This window comes from Thunnus thynnus, chromosome 6 (genome assembly GCF_963924715.1).
Source record: "Thunnus thynnus chromosome 6, fThuThy2.1, whole genome shotgun sequence".
NCBI lineage: Eukaryota > Metazoa > Chordata > Actinopteri > Scombriformes > Scombridae > Thunnus > Thunnus thynnus.
The window spans coordinates 3,368,393-3,381,678 of record NC_089522.1 but is presented as its reverse complement, the minus strand read 5'-3'; the positions used below and the strand labels follow the sequence as shown (position 1 = coordinate 3,381,678).

Sequence of the window (13,286 nt, the reverse complement as noted above, 5' to 3'; positions counted from 1 at the left end):
TCTCTAGCGCCACCTATGTAACTAAAATGGCTGATAGGCCCATAGGAATATCATAGAGTGATCACACTAAAACTGACTTATTTGTCTCATCAAGACCTTCAAATCATATGCTGACACCCCTGACCTAAATCCAACAGGAAGTCCGCAATTAGCCTTTCAATATAAGACTTTGCCTCAATTTTGGCCTCCGAACAAACACTATCTCCTGTGAGGACGTTAATGGTATCGGCTTCAAACTTTAATAATTGACTAATGACACTGTGCTGAAAAAAAGTTGTTAAAAACTTTGTAATAACTCGAACGGTTTGGATTTTATAATCCCTGAAAGTTGCAGTGCCACATCACATCACATGAAACCCCTTACAATGTAAAAGAATGGGGGAGGCATGGACTTTGTGTCAAACAGATGCTTCTGATGTCTAAATTATAAGTCTGACCTCTTTCAAACCTGTATCAATGGATTCTCTATAAAATTTCCTACTAAAATATGATTTTTAATGTAAGATTTGGCTAAAGTAATGGGATTTATGTGGAGATTTCACAAGAAGTGTATTCTAAAATCCTCCTCTCCAACTGCTCCTGGTGATGTCACTCCCTCAGTACTGTGAAACATTCCGCAATACACACTCATTAGAAAATCACAGGAGGAGCAACAAAAGACTTTAAAAGTCAAACTCTAATATCTCAAAAACAGTAAAAGATTTTTAAAAAAAAACGTAAATTCAAGATTTGTAGGTCAAAGTCTCGTGACTCATTTAAAGTTCAAATGAAGTCTGTATCTAAAACTATGTGGAAGCAGTAAATGTTCAAAAAGATGTGGGTTTGCTCACACTCTCCATTCAAATATATGAGCATTTTTCTGTGTCCAGCTGCAGTTACTTATTGTCTCTACACACCCGACAGTACACATGTCAATCAAACTTTCAAAATAAAAGCACACCACACTTGTAAGAAATATCCCTCATTTTTAAAAGCAAAATGATCTGATCCCGACGGGCCAGAGTGTGAGGTCCCGACCAACGCTGCTTGCAGCTTTAATTTAGAGTAATGGTTGAGTGTGGATTAGGAACTGAATTTAAGTTTTAAAATTATTTTCTTTACAATGATGTTTATGGTTATACATGTTTCTTGCTGGGTTTATGAAAACCATAAACCAAAATGACATTTAAGTGTTTATAATAATTATATTAGTTTATTGAAGAACACCTATTTTAACACTTTAATATCCTAAAATTTGAAGTGTAATAAAAATTAAAACAAAAAAAAACAGGATTGTTACTCCTATTTCCACTTTTATTTGAATACAAGTACAAATACAAATACTGGGCTCTCTGCACATCCCTAATATATATACTGTATCTGTACATATATTTTTGCGTGTTCTCCCCGTGCCATCGAGAGCACAAATTACTAAACTGAGAGCACAAATTACTAAATTGAGAGCATAAATTATTTTTTTTTCTTTATAGCCCCTCCCAGGCTGCATAAATGTGTATCTATGTTTTTTCCACACAAAAAAATAAAATTACCATGTTAAAATTCTTTAAATGACACCTACTTTTTCTACCTCATTAAAAATTCCAGAATCTATGAATATGCAAATATATTTTATTTCAAAAGTTTAACTGCTGAACACAAGATGTCTCTTACTTCACTGTAAAATCCATTCTCAGTGTTTCTGCACTGGAGGCTTCAAGTTTCACATCACACTTGTATAAGTTAATACTGGACCAGGATTGGCTACCTATGATGTCACAAATCATGCTTGTAGGCCCACCCCTTAAAATCGGATTTTCAGTGAGCACAGAGAAACTTTCCACATTCAGCAGATGAATGTGAAAACAACCTTCTAGTGTCAAATTCTGCACATACATCATTCTGCAGAGTGAAACTCAAACATCCAAGTTTAAAGTAACAATAAAAACACATTTTTGAGTGGAGAGGGACTTTAAGACTACTATCTACAAGTTAATCCTCTTTTGTAGAGCAGTTTATATTAATGCAGAGGAGTGTTAAATAAAAGTTGATGCTGCAAACAGCTAATAAGCTACAATATAGTGGATTTAACAAGCAAGAAAGTAGAAAACTACCCTTGTAAAATATTGGAGAGAATTTGTCATTTCACACAAATATTACAAAATATAAATTTTCCTGCTCAAGTCAACAATGCCACAACATGGTATGTCTATGTATATTATAATGTGTACTATACAAATGTGTCCAAATCAATTTGACAATGATGAACTGATGTTTTGATACGCCACTCGTAACAATGACTCCTCTGTCCTCTCACAGTGACCTGTATGACTTCTACCACTATTTCTACATGCTGACCAACGTCTTGTTTTACGTCAGCTCGGCCATCAATCCAATCCTCTACAACCTGGTGTCAGCCACCTACCGCCAGATCTTCTTCTCCACACTGCGCTACTTCTGCATGCCCTGCCACCATACACCCAGGAGGTACCCTCACCCCCTGACCCGTCACTCCATCAGCATCTCCAGCAACCACACCCTCTCCACCAACATCATCAAAGAGACTGCATATTGATTGAACTGAACTGCAATTGAATACATTTTCTCATACTATAAACCCACCTGCTGCCACTTTGTGATTACTTGTCCAACTTCATCAGGAAATTCTGCCTCTAGTTTGGAGAATGTTGGCCAGTATTAGGCTCACCATCATTGTCAAGTGGGGTCAAGTGACCACTGCAACCACTGGTTTCATTTCAGATGCACATTTTATTATGTGTTACTGTGTGTTATATGTTTATTAAATATAACCTGAATTTGTGTAATCACAAAAACAAAATACAACAATGGAAGAATGAAAAAGGGAAGAAAGGATGGACATAAAAGGAATGCCTATTTTAAAATGGTATGTTAATGTTTTATACAGTACAGTATGTTTCTATTTACATGTTTTAATTGGACTAATCATTCAAACTTGCTTGGTGTTGTACAGTGTAAATGACTGGTGTTTTAGTGTTGCATCCATTTATGAAACTCCTGAAAATACTTGGCCACTGGCAGTAGTTTTACCATTACAAAGGTTCTGATGTAACCATCCTTTGGTGCAATTTTGGGTCTGTGGATAAACCTGGCTTTGATGTCAGAAAAAAAAAAGCTTTTTCATCGATCAAAGTTGCTTTCAAAGCTGTATTTGAAGAATCTCTTGCATCATTGCCTCTCTTACTATTGTCACAAGCAGCTTTTTTGCAAAACTTTTGTTATACACGTGTGTCCAGATAATGTCTGGACAATCTGGTAAACTGGAGGGAGGAAGGGGTCCTTGTAACACTGCTTAGACTCTGAAATATGAATGTCTGTGGGATTTGTAAATAGTGCAGATTATGATTATTCCCTGGTAACAGTTTCCTGCATTAATTACAGCCTTTAGAAAATGTGAGGTAAGTGGGTAGACACAGAAATGGCTCTAACAGGTTATTTTTAAGTATTCTTACATAACACTGTGTGGACTAATTGTGGAGCAAGTGACACCCTTTGGAAATAAATTGCTGTATAGACAATGCAGTGAAGCTGTTTAGAAAAGAAAATACAATGAAAACAGTGGGAGGAGAAGAGGGAGGGAAAGATGGGGGAACTATGGGGGGAAATGGAATGTAATGTTGAGTCCATGGGGGGCAGACAGAAGAGCACTTCAACAGACACAGAGCATCTTGTGTTTTCCCACCAGTTGCTCCTTCACGAATCAGAGGCAGGCAGAGATCAGGGGAATCCAACTTCTCCTTTAGGAGAAACACAAAGATGTGAAACAACCTGGACTCTGCGAGAGGTCACTCTCTTCTGAATTATAGTGAATGGCACAACAGATGTTAATTCTACCAGTGTTGTGGTCTCTTTCTGGTATAGAAATTCAAACTCAACTGATCTTTGAGTTTCTACTGCACCTTCCCAGTATCCCTGCAAATTTCAGTCCATATTGGTCCATATTCGATTCCAGACCTCACAGTTTACATTCAATGCCAATGTTCAGTTCCAACACAGGAAGTAGTGTCTTTTATGTAGTGAGGCAGTAAATAAGGGGTGGAGGTGGTAGATGGGCTTGTGTCATGTCAGCCTCTCATTCAGGACATCAGAGTTCACGTCCTGACACAGACCTGCAGTTGACATTTTTAACTGTAACCACAATCTTTCCCTAACCATAACGAAGAGCTTTGGTTGTTAACCCTGACCATACCTTTATCACAGTTTTTCATAACCATGATCTTTCCCTTGATCTATCATAACCAAACCTGTTTCACATGTCTAAAGGCCAGTGTATGCTCGCAACTAACTAGTTCGTTCAACATGTCATGCAAACACATCTAAAGTCAGTCAGTCCTTATAGTTGTTCCAAATTGCCACACTCAAAGGTGGAGTGAAAAGCTCGCCATGATGGAGAGGGGCAAGAATGATAATCGTTCAAATGGGGATAATGGACTAGACTTTTGTACAGTCTTTTCTTGATTGCATAGTATTGCACTCGTTTGTACACAAAAATAGTGACAGAAGTAGTTGTGTGAAGAATGAAACGAGAGACACAGCTCCCCAATTCCAACATCGGAAAGGTGTGGGGGAGGGATACGGATTTCAGACACTGCTTGACGATACGATAAGCACTTGAAGCATACTGATGCCTTAACCTTAACCATAGTATACCATCCTAAATTGATTCTTGTTAGGTAATTTCTTTAAGTTGCTAGTCCTTACCAGGTAAATCAAAAATAACATAAAAATTTTAATGGGTCATCATAATTGCATTAGTTGGAATCAAGCAAGATTACCTGGTTGCTCATCCCTGTAGGAATTTATCAGACTGCTGGTGACCTCTTGCACGTGTTGCCAGTTTTCGGAGTCACAGATGTGTGCAGTGTGAGGGTAATGCTTTCTGTAGGTGTGCTCCTCACATAGCGCACCTAACTTTGAAAGTATGTTGTGAATGTCCTTCTACTGCACAAGTCATTGGGCCTCATTCACTAATACGTGCATAGAAATGTTGCTGTGTGTATGTTAGTTAATCAGAATCATACTTGTTGCACCACTACCGCACAGTATGTCCATAACAAAATAAAAAGTTGGTAGATGTGTAGATCAGTGAATATGATCTAAGTAAATCTCTACTGCTGCGCCAGATGCGCATCGTGTTTCGTCTCTGTCCACAACAGGCCGTGATGTATAAAAGCAGAGCGCCCCTCCCTGTGCCACTACTGAACTGTCAGGCTGTGAGGAACACTGTATAGGCTGCATATACCACAGCCAAATCTGATGGGGAAATTAATTGCCGTCACATTTCAATATGGAAATTCCGATATATGAGCTATTCTTCTTCTTCTTATTATTATTATTATTATTATCATTATTATTATTATTTTTATTATTATTATTATTATTATTATTATAGTGGAAACAGGACAAATTTCATATATTAATAATTTCATTACATTTATGATGATGATTTATGGATTACAACGTCTTAGCTATCAATTTTGTAATAAGTAAATAAATTGTGTACTATTAGCAATTTCACACTTTAAATGTTGCAAATTTAGGCCCAATTTTTAAATAATTGTGGTTGTAATATACTGTTTACATTGAATAAATATTGACTACATCATTTTTTAAGACTGTGAGATGTTGATTTTTGCATGGTCTAAGGCAGTTCTAAATTTGTTCGCAGAGTAAGAGCAAATTCAGGTAAGAACATATTGATGAATCCTGGATTTGTGCTTCAAATGTTCATACACACAGTTTAAGTACAGATTTGTACATACGCACAATGAATGCACAATGAATGAATGAATGTGAATGAGGCCCATTGCTTCTACTGTACGTTTCTCTGCTTTAATATAAACAAATGGGATCGACAAATCACCGGGACTTAAGCATTTTATTTGCATGAGGCTATTTTCAGCTGGTGGTGAGTGGACCTAGACTTAATTTATGCTGTTAGAGGAGCCTCTACGTTTATGCTGATTTCAATTTGCTACAAATTGAAATGAATGTCAGGCTGTGGTTATGAGATAGTATCAGGGCCACAGCAGCAACATCATTCAGCATATGCACTGCTCATTCTACTGAATTCCTACCAGTGAATTTTCATCTTGTAGCCTCTTTTGAAGTTTGCTACGTTTAATACCAAAGGTTTTGTCAATGACCCATGAATGTACAGTCCCATGAAAGACTATAGTCTTCTAAGCAGTGTTGCTTATGTAAGTGAGGACTTAAGTTTAAGAAAGACTCTGAAAAGATGAAAAAAAAACTTAGATACTGCATTAGTGCAAAAAGATCAGCGGTAATTTCACTGCATTACACTTACTTTTGCTACAGCACTACTTTACCGTAATAAAGACTTGACACTGCCATCCTGTTTTCAATGCATATCACGCCAGTAAATTGCAAGAAAAAAAAGGTCAACCTCTGTGTATTATTTTTATTATATCATGACTGATCTTTTATTAAACAATGTACTTAGTTAATATCGGTGACAGTTATTAGTTGTGCTTTGTATTGGTTGATAAATCTCTGTACTTCTGTTAATTTGTGCAGTATTTGTGTTGTTGATGAATCTGTGTTGAATCATACATGCTTCATTAGATATTCATTCACATCAGATTCCCTAACCCACAGATTCACCAAGACAGCCATCTTGAATGAGATACACAAAAAATTCTGTATATCCCTTTAATTTTACAACCCATATAAACTGTATATGCAGTCGCAAACCTGTTTTCTATACTGTACAGACTTGTAGACGTATCATAACTTGAATGTGTCTTGGTTTTATTATATTTAAATCAAAGAAATATTTTGCTTATTTTAACTGATGATTCACATCAGCTATGTATGACTGTATATCACACGGTTCTCAAACAGAATGTTATTTCATTTCATTATAAAAAATTAAAAGACAGAAAATAAACCGTGATGTACTGACTATGCTGTTTATGTCTCTCCTCTATCTTATTCCCACTACACAGGCTCCCTCACAGCTATGCAAGAATATACAAACAATGAAGGGTGCACACACACACACACACACACACACACACACACACACCACTTAGCAGAACAGTGTTTGACCTTTGCTAAAGTACACTCATGACAATTAATAGCTGTAGGCTTTAAAAAAGAAATGTCACTCACCAAGCGCATGTGTCCAGCACAGAGAGCTGTTGCCTCATAAAACGAGCCACGTGTCTTACTTAAGATCTGAGGAATGATATTGAACAGAATTGTCCTCCTTTATGATGCAGGGAATCAAACCCCATAAGAGGGCATACAGTAAACATCAACTACTGGAGCTGATGTTTGTTTAGATACACCAAGGCAACTAGATATACAATTCTGTTCAAGGCAACTTGATATACCATGTTGGCAGCTTTTCCTCTGCTGGCCAGTGGGAATAGTGCAGAGGCAGGCCTGGCCAACAACCGCCAATAACACTAAGTGTTATAAAAATTATGATTACACTGTGTATGTGTGTTACTATTTTACCTAGATCATGATGAATTGTTCCTGTCTTGTACTGCAACTCTGCAACATCAGCAGACTCATCAGCTAAGGTTAAAGGAAGTTCAGCATTATATTTGTAAAGAAGATGTAGAAATTAAAATTTGTTGGAGACAGGGTGAGACATGTCATCTGGGGGTCAGTTGGGTAGGATGGCCCCTGGACAGGAGAACTGAAAACAGACATGACGTTATCTATAAGTCTGTATTTGATAGATTAAGAAAAGAACTGTAATGCTCACTTAAGGTGTATAAAACCTTGTTATAAGCGCTCCACTGGGAGCCTTTTTCTTTGTAACTTCATCCTGTGTGTTGCACTGCAAAACGCTCCTTCTTGTACAAGAAAATAAATTCTGTTAAATTTTGATACTTCAGCTTCGGTCTCTATTGTTTAATGGTCATTATGAAGAAATTCTTTTAACATATTGGCGCCCAACGTGGGGCCCTGACAGCTGATCTCTTCAAAAAGCCACGGACCTGAGAAAGGCCTTACAAGAACACAACCAAAGACCTTCGCCGCGGAGTTCTTAAATCCCCGTTTTGGCAGAGAAGGCCTGGACCGGCTGAGAGAAGAGACAGCGACGGGGTCAGTCAAAGAGAGACGGACCGAAGGACCCAGCAAAAAGGGTATGATAAATTTTAATTACTGATCAGTTAAATCTAAGTCAGGGACTTCGAAGTTATGAGTGATACCTAAGTCAGGGACTTAGAAGCTAATGTCTTTGGAACGACAATTGGAAAAACTAATCCCTCAGGCCTGAGTAAACAAAAAGACGTCTAGAGAAGTCAGGGACTTCACAGGATAGTGTTATTTGTGAGTCCGGCACTCAATAAATAATACTGGGGAGTCTGGGACTCCAGGGGAGTATATATATATATATATATACATATAAAGAGTTAAAGGGTTTTATATGGTAGTTATTAACAGTGTCTCAGTGAAATGAAAACCAGACAAGGGTAACCTCACGGTGTCAACAAATTGTCTGGGGACTGGAAACCTAACGGTATCAACAAAAGTCTATATATTTCACTGATCGGACCAGTTGCTCGGGTGAACTCCATACAAACTGGTTGGCTGTTAAGGGGAGAACAAGGAAATTAAATAACTTTGAGGGAAAAAAAAGAAAAAAAGAGGCCTCTACAATGGGTAACTGTTGTCGCTGTAAAAAAACACAAGCAGAGAAATATGGTAGAGGTACCAAACGCATGAAAGTACTGCATCCTGATATGGCAAGAAAGGTATGATTTTGTGGGAAAACTAGATGTGGAAGCTTGTGAAGAATTAGTGAAAGCAATCTCAGAAAGAACAAAAGGGAAAAAGGGGAAGTCAAAGAAAGAAGGCCTCACACAGGCCAAGTCATGGCTGGCAGAAGCAAAAGCCAGACAAGTTGGCTTTCAGAAAAGAAAGAGAGAAGGGGAGGAAAAGGTCGCTAGACAACAAGAAGGCATAGATAAGTGACAGGAAGCTCAACAGAATAGAGATAAAAATAATAACATATATCCTGTCCTATATTCCGCACGGGACCAGCAGAATGATGACAGCTACGTGCCATGTGGGTTCTGTCTGGATCCTCCGCCTTACCCTGAACCTCAACCTCCTCCTCCTCCTCCTCCACCGCTGACTGCTCCACCTCCACCTCCCGCCTTCTCATCCCACAACCCCTTCACGAAGGTTGACATCACCCCACAGAAAGGAGAGACACATCCACAAGATCCTCAGTTTCTTGGGAGGACACAAAGCAGGACAGTATACGGTTACTTACATACTGTACACATAAATGAGAAACTGAGACAGTCCATACAGCATGCACTCATGATTGGATTTAGACCAGAAATATATCTCCCACAAGGATATTGTGAAAGTCCAACTATCTTTTCAATGGCAATGTCATCCAACTTAGCACAATTCACCCCCCCAAGGGGGAGCCAGCTGTTATTATACGTTGATGACATTTTACTTGCGTCAGAAAATGAACAGGATTGTAAAATTGATACTATTGCGCTATTAAAATATTTGGCAGAACAGGGCCACAAAGTAAGCAAGAACAAACAACAGATACATGCCTAGCAGCAACAAACAGCAATAGCTGGAGAAGGACAGAAGAAGGACGCCAACACGTCAGCATGGTCCATGTGGTTTCCTGCGGATGACAAAGCACAAAGAACTCCGAGGAAGAAGTCAAGTTAGTAACATGTATTAATGGTAAAAGAATACATACAGATTGAGAGGAGGAGAGAGGAGCTCAGTGCATCAATGGAAGTCCCCCGGCAGTCTAGGCCTATAGCAGCATAACTAAGGGCTGGTCCAAGGCGAGCCTGGTCGGCCCTTAATAAGCTTTATCAAAAAGGAAAGTTTTTAGCCTACTTTTAAACGTAGAGAGGTTTTCTGCCCCCTGGACCGAATCTGGAAGATAGTTCCACAAAAGAGGAGCCTGACAGCTGAAGGCTCTGCCTCCCATTCTTCTTCTGGTGACTGTAGGAACCACCAGTAAGCCTGCATTTTGGGAGTGCAGTGCTCTACTGGGGAAATAGGGTACTATGAGCTCTTTAAGATATAATGGTGCCTGACCATTAAGGGCTTTGTATGTGAGGAGAAGGATTTTGAATTCTATTCTTGATTTTACTGGAAGCCAATGCAGCGAAGCTAAGACAGGGGAAAATATGATCTCTTCTTCTAGTTTTAGTCAGCACACACGCAGCTGCATTCTGAACCAGCTAGAGAGTCTTTAGAGACTTGTTAGGGCAGCCTGATAATAATGAGTAGCAATAATCCAGCCTAGAAGTAACAAATGCATGGACTATTTTTTCTGCATCTTGTTGAGACAGGATGTGCCTGATTTTTGCAATATTAAATAAGTGAAAAAAAGGCAGTCCTTGACATTTGTTTTACATGGGAGTTAAAAGACATATCCTGATCAAAAAGAACTCCCAGATTCCTTAAGGTGGAGCTGAAGGCCAGGGTAATGCCATCTAGATTAGCTAAATCATTAGATAGTGTGTTTCTAAGGTGTTTAGGGCCAAGCACCCATTAACCCTGAAAGTGTCACACACTGTAGATGCTCTACTAACACAGACAAAAATAGCCTTCATGTCCCCAGCCCAACATCTTAACTGCATGACCATTCTACTCTCTCAGCCTCACCTAACTATTGAAAGATGTACAACTCTAAATCCAGCAACACTACTACCAAACAAAACAGAAGGCACCAAACATGATTGTGTGGCTGAAGCAACGAAAAAAGTATTACCTAGAGCAGATCCAACTGATGTGGCATTACAAAACCTAGACGTAGTGATGTTTGTAGATGGGTCATGCAAAAAGAATCCGGACTGAACAAATAGTCGTGGCTATGCAGTAGTAACTATAGACAAAGTACTGCAATCAAAAGCACTTGTACCTCATTTCTCAGCTCAAGCAGCAGAGCTGATTGCACTAACTGAAGCATGCAAGTGAGGAGCAGGAAAGAGAATAACTGTCTATACTGATAGCGCATATGCTCTTAACACCTTACATATTTTCGCAGAACAGTGGAAAAATAGAGGTATGATCACATCCACAGGAAAGCCAATTTTACACACTGATTTGATTTTAGCCTTATTAGAAGCTAAACAATTGCCATTGCAGATAGCAGTATGTAAGTGTGCTGCTCACACTTCAGGATATGACTTACTCACAGGGAAACCGGAAGGCGGATGAGGAAGCGAAAGCAGCTGCTGCCAGACAAGAATACCAAGACATATACACAGCCGAGCAAATTACACACATTGATCATGACATTTGAAGACATGCAACATAGCTCACCCGACTCAGAAAGGCAGTTTTGGGCAAAGAAAGGGGTGAAATTGTCTGAAAATGAATTATGGAAATGACCAGAGGGAAAGTATATTCTTCCAAAAAATGTAATGAAATAATAAACAAAATATATACAACCTTCCAAAATTATGCAAAAAATTTTTGTGCATCATGTCTAGTGTGTGGAAAACAGAATGTTCAAGGTAGATTGAGACCAAGGTCAGGCAGGATACCCAATGCACGATACTCATTTCACACAGTATGCATGGATTTCATTGAATTGAATAAATGTGAAAACAAAAAATACTGCCTAGTAATCATAGACTTATATTCAAAATGGATTGAAGTCATTCCAACAGTAAAAAAAGATGCAATAACAATAGCTAAAGCCTTAGCAACACATTGCACCAAGATTTTGGTTTCCAGAAATCATATATAGTGATAAAGGACCTCATTTCAGAAATGATGTAATTGCTAAACTAAGTGAACTATTTTCCATCAAAATGAAATATCATTGTTCTTATCACCCACAGTCAGCAGGATTAGTGGAAAGAGCAAATGGTACAATCAAAGCTAAACTCAGGAAAGCCATGGAAGAGACAGGGAAAGGATGGTTAACCTGTTTGCCAGCAGTAATGCTAAGCCTAACATACAACCTAACAATACAGGACTATCACCTTTTGAAATCCTATATGGTAGACCCTCTAGAGTGCCTTTGATTAACTTAAAGAGAGATGACACAGAATTAACAGAAACAATTGTAGATTATATGAGCAGGATGTTGAAAAACAAAGAGACTATGTCTACAGTCCTCTCACCCACAGAGCCAGTCCCTGACCAAACAACACCTGTGAAGCCAAGAGACTGAGTTTTCACCAAAACGCTCAAAAGGAAGAACTGGAGCTCTCCTAGGTGGGAAGGCCCATTCCAAGTGCTACTCGCAACACCCACAGCAGTGCGCATAGCTGAGAGAACAATGTGGATACACCTGACACATTGTAAATGAGCACCAATACCTACAGATAAGTAATAAACAAAACAAACAAGTCAATGACAACTACTGAAGATTACACATTTGTAGAGTTGAGTAAGTAAGTAAATAAGTAAGTAAGTAAGTAAAACTTTATTTATATAGCACCTTTTTTAACACAGGTTACAAAGTGCTTTACAGTGACATGGGGACACCGAGAAAATAAGACACAAAAACCATGAAAGACGCATTCAAGAACACATACAGACATCTCACACATACGAACACAGTAAGCATACAGTCATCACCCAGAGCACACACTTGAATTTATGAAATGTTATGAGAAAGCCATTCTAAAAAAGAAGGTTTTTAGGTGTTTTTTGAAACAGTCAACAGATTCAGCTAATCTGATGGAAGTGGGGAGATTGTTCCAAAGTCTGGGTGCCAGGGCAACAAAAGCACAGTCGCTTTTGGTTTTTAGTTTGGCACGTGGTATGGTCAACAGGTTTTGGTTGGAAGACCAAAGTGACCGCATGGTAGTATACGGGCTTAGTAGCTCGGATATATATGCAGGAGCTAAACCGTGTAAGGCCTTATAAGTGATTAAGAGAATTTTGAAATCAATCCTGAACATCACTGGCAGCCAATGCAATGAGGCTAAAACAGGAGTGATGTGGGATCTGTGGCCAGTCCTAGTTAATAGCCTAGCTGCTGCATTTTGTACATGCTGAAGACGTGACAGGTCAGCTTGGCCAAGGCAAGTGAAAAGGGAGTTACAGTAATCGAGATGGGAAAAAATGAAGGCATGAATGATATGTTCTAGGTCAGAGGCTGACAGTAATGGTCTGATTTTTGCAATGTTCCTAAGTTGAAAAAAGCAGGATTGAACCATTTTATTGACATGGTGTCCAAATTTCAATTTAGGGTCAAATATAACGCCAAGATTCCTTGCGTTAGTTTTGACATAGGAGGCAAGTGGGCCAATATGCTGAATGATGCCTTTAGCAGT

General features: G+C 38.8%; 1 protein-coding gene across 1 annotated transcript in view; it reads left to right on the top strand.

The window, feature by feature from the left end:
- The window catches only part of ntsr1 (neurotensin receptor 1 (high affinity)), a 94,559-nt gene extending 88,741 nt beyond the window's left edge, over window positions 1-5,818 (top strand). The window contains exon 4 of the mRNA XM_067591325.1: window positions 2,296-5,818. Within this exon, the coding sequence (XP_067447426.1) occupies window positions 2,296-2,551 (256 nt within the window). The 3' untranslated portion in view covers window positions 2,552-5,818. The remainder of the gene's footprint in view (window positions 1-2,295) is intronic.
- The last annotated feature ends 7,468 nt before the right edge of the window (window positions 5,819-13,286 follow it).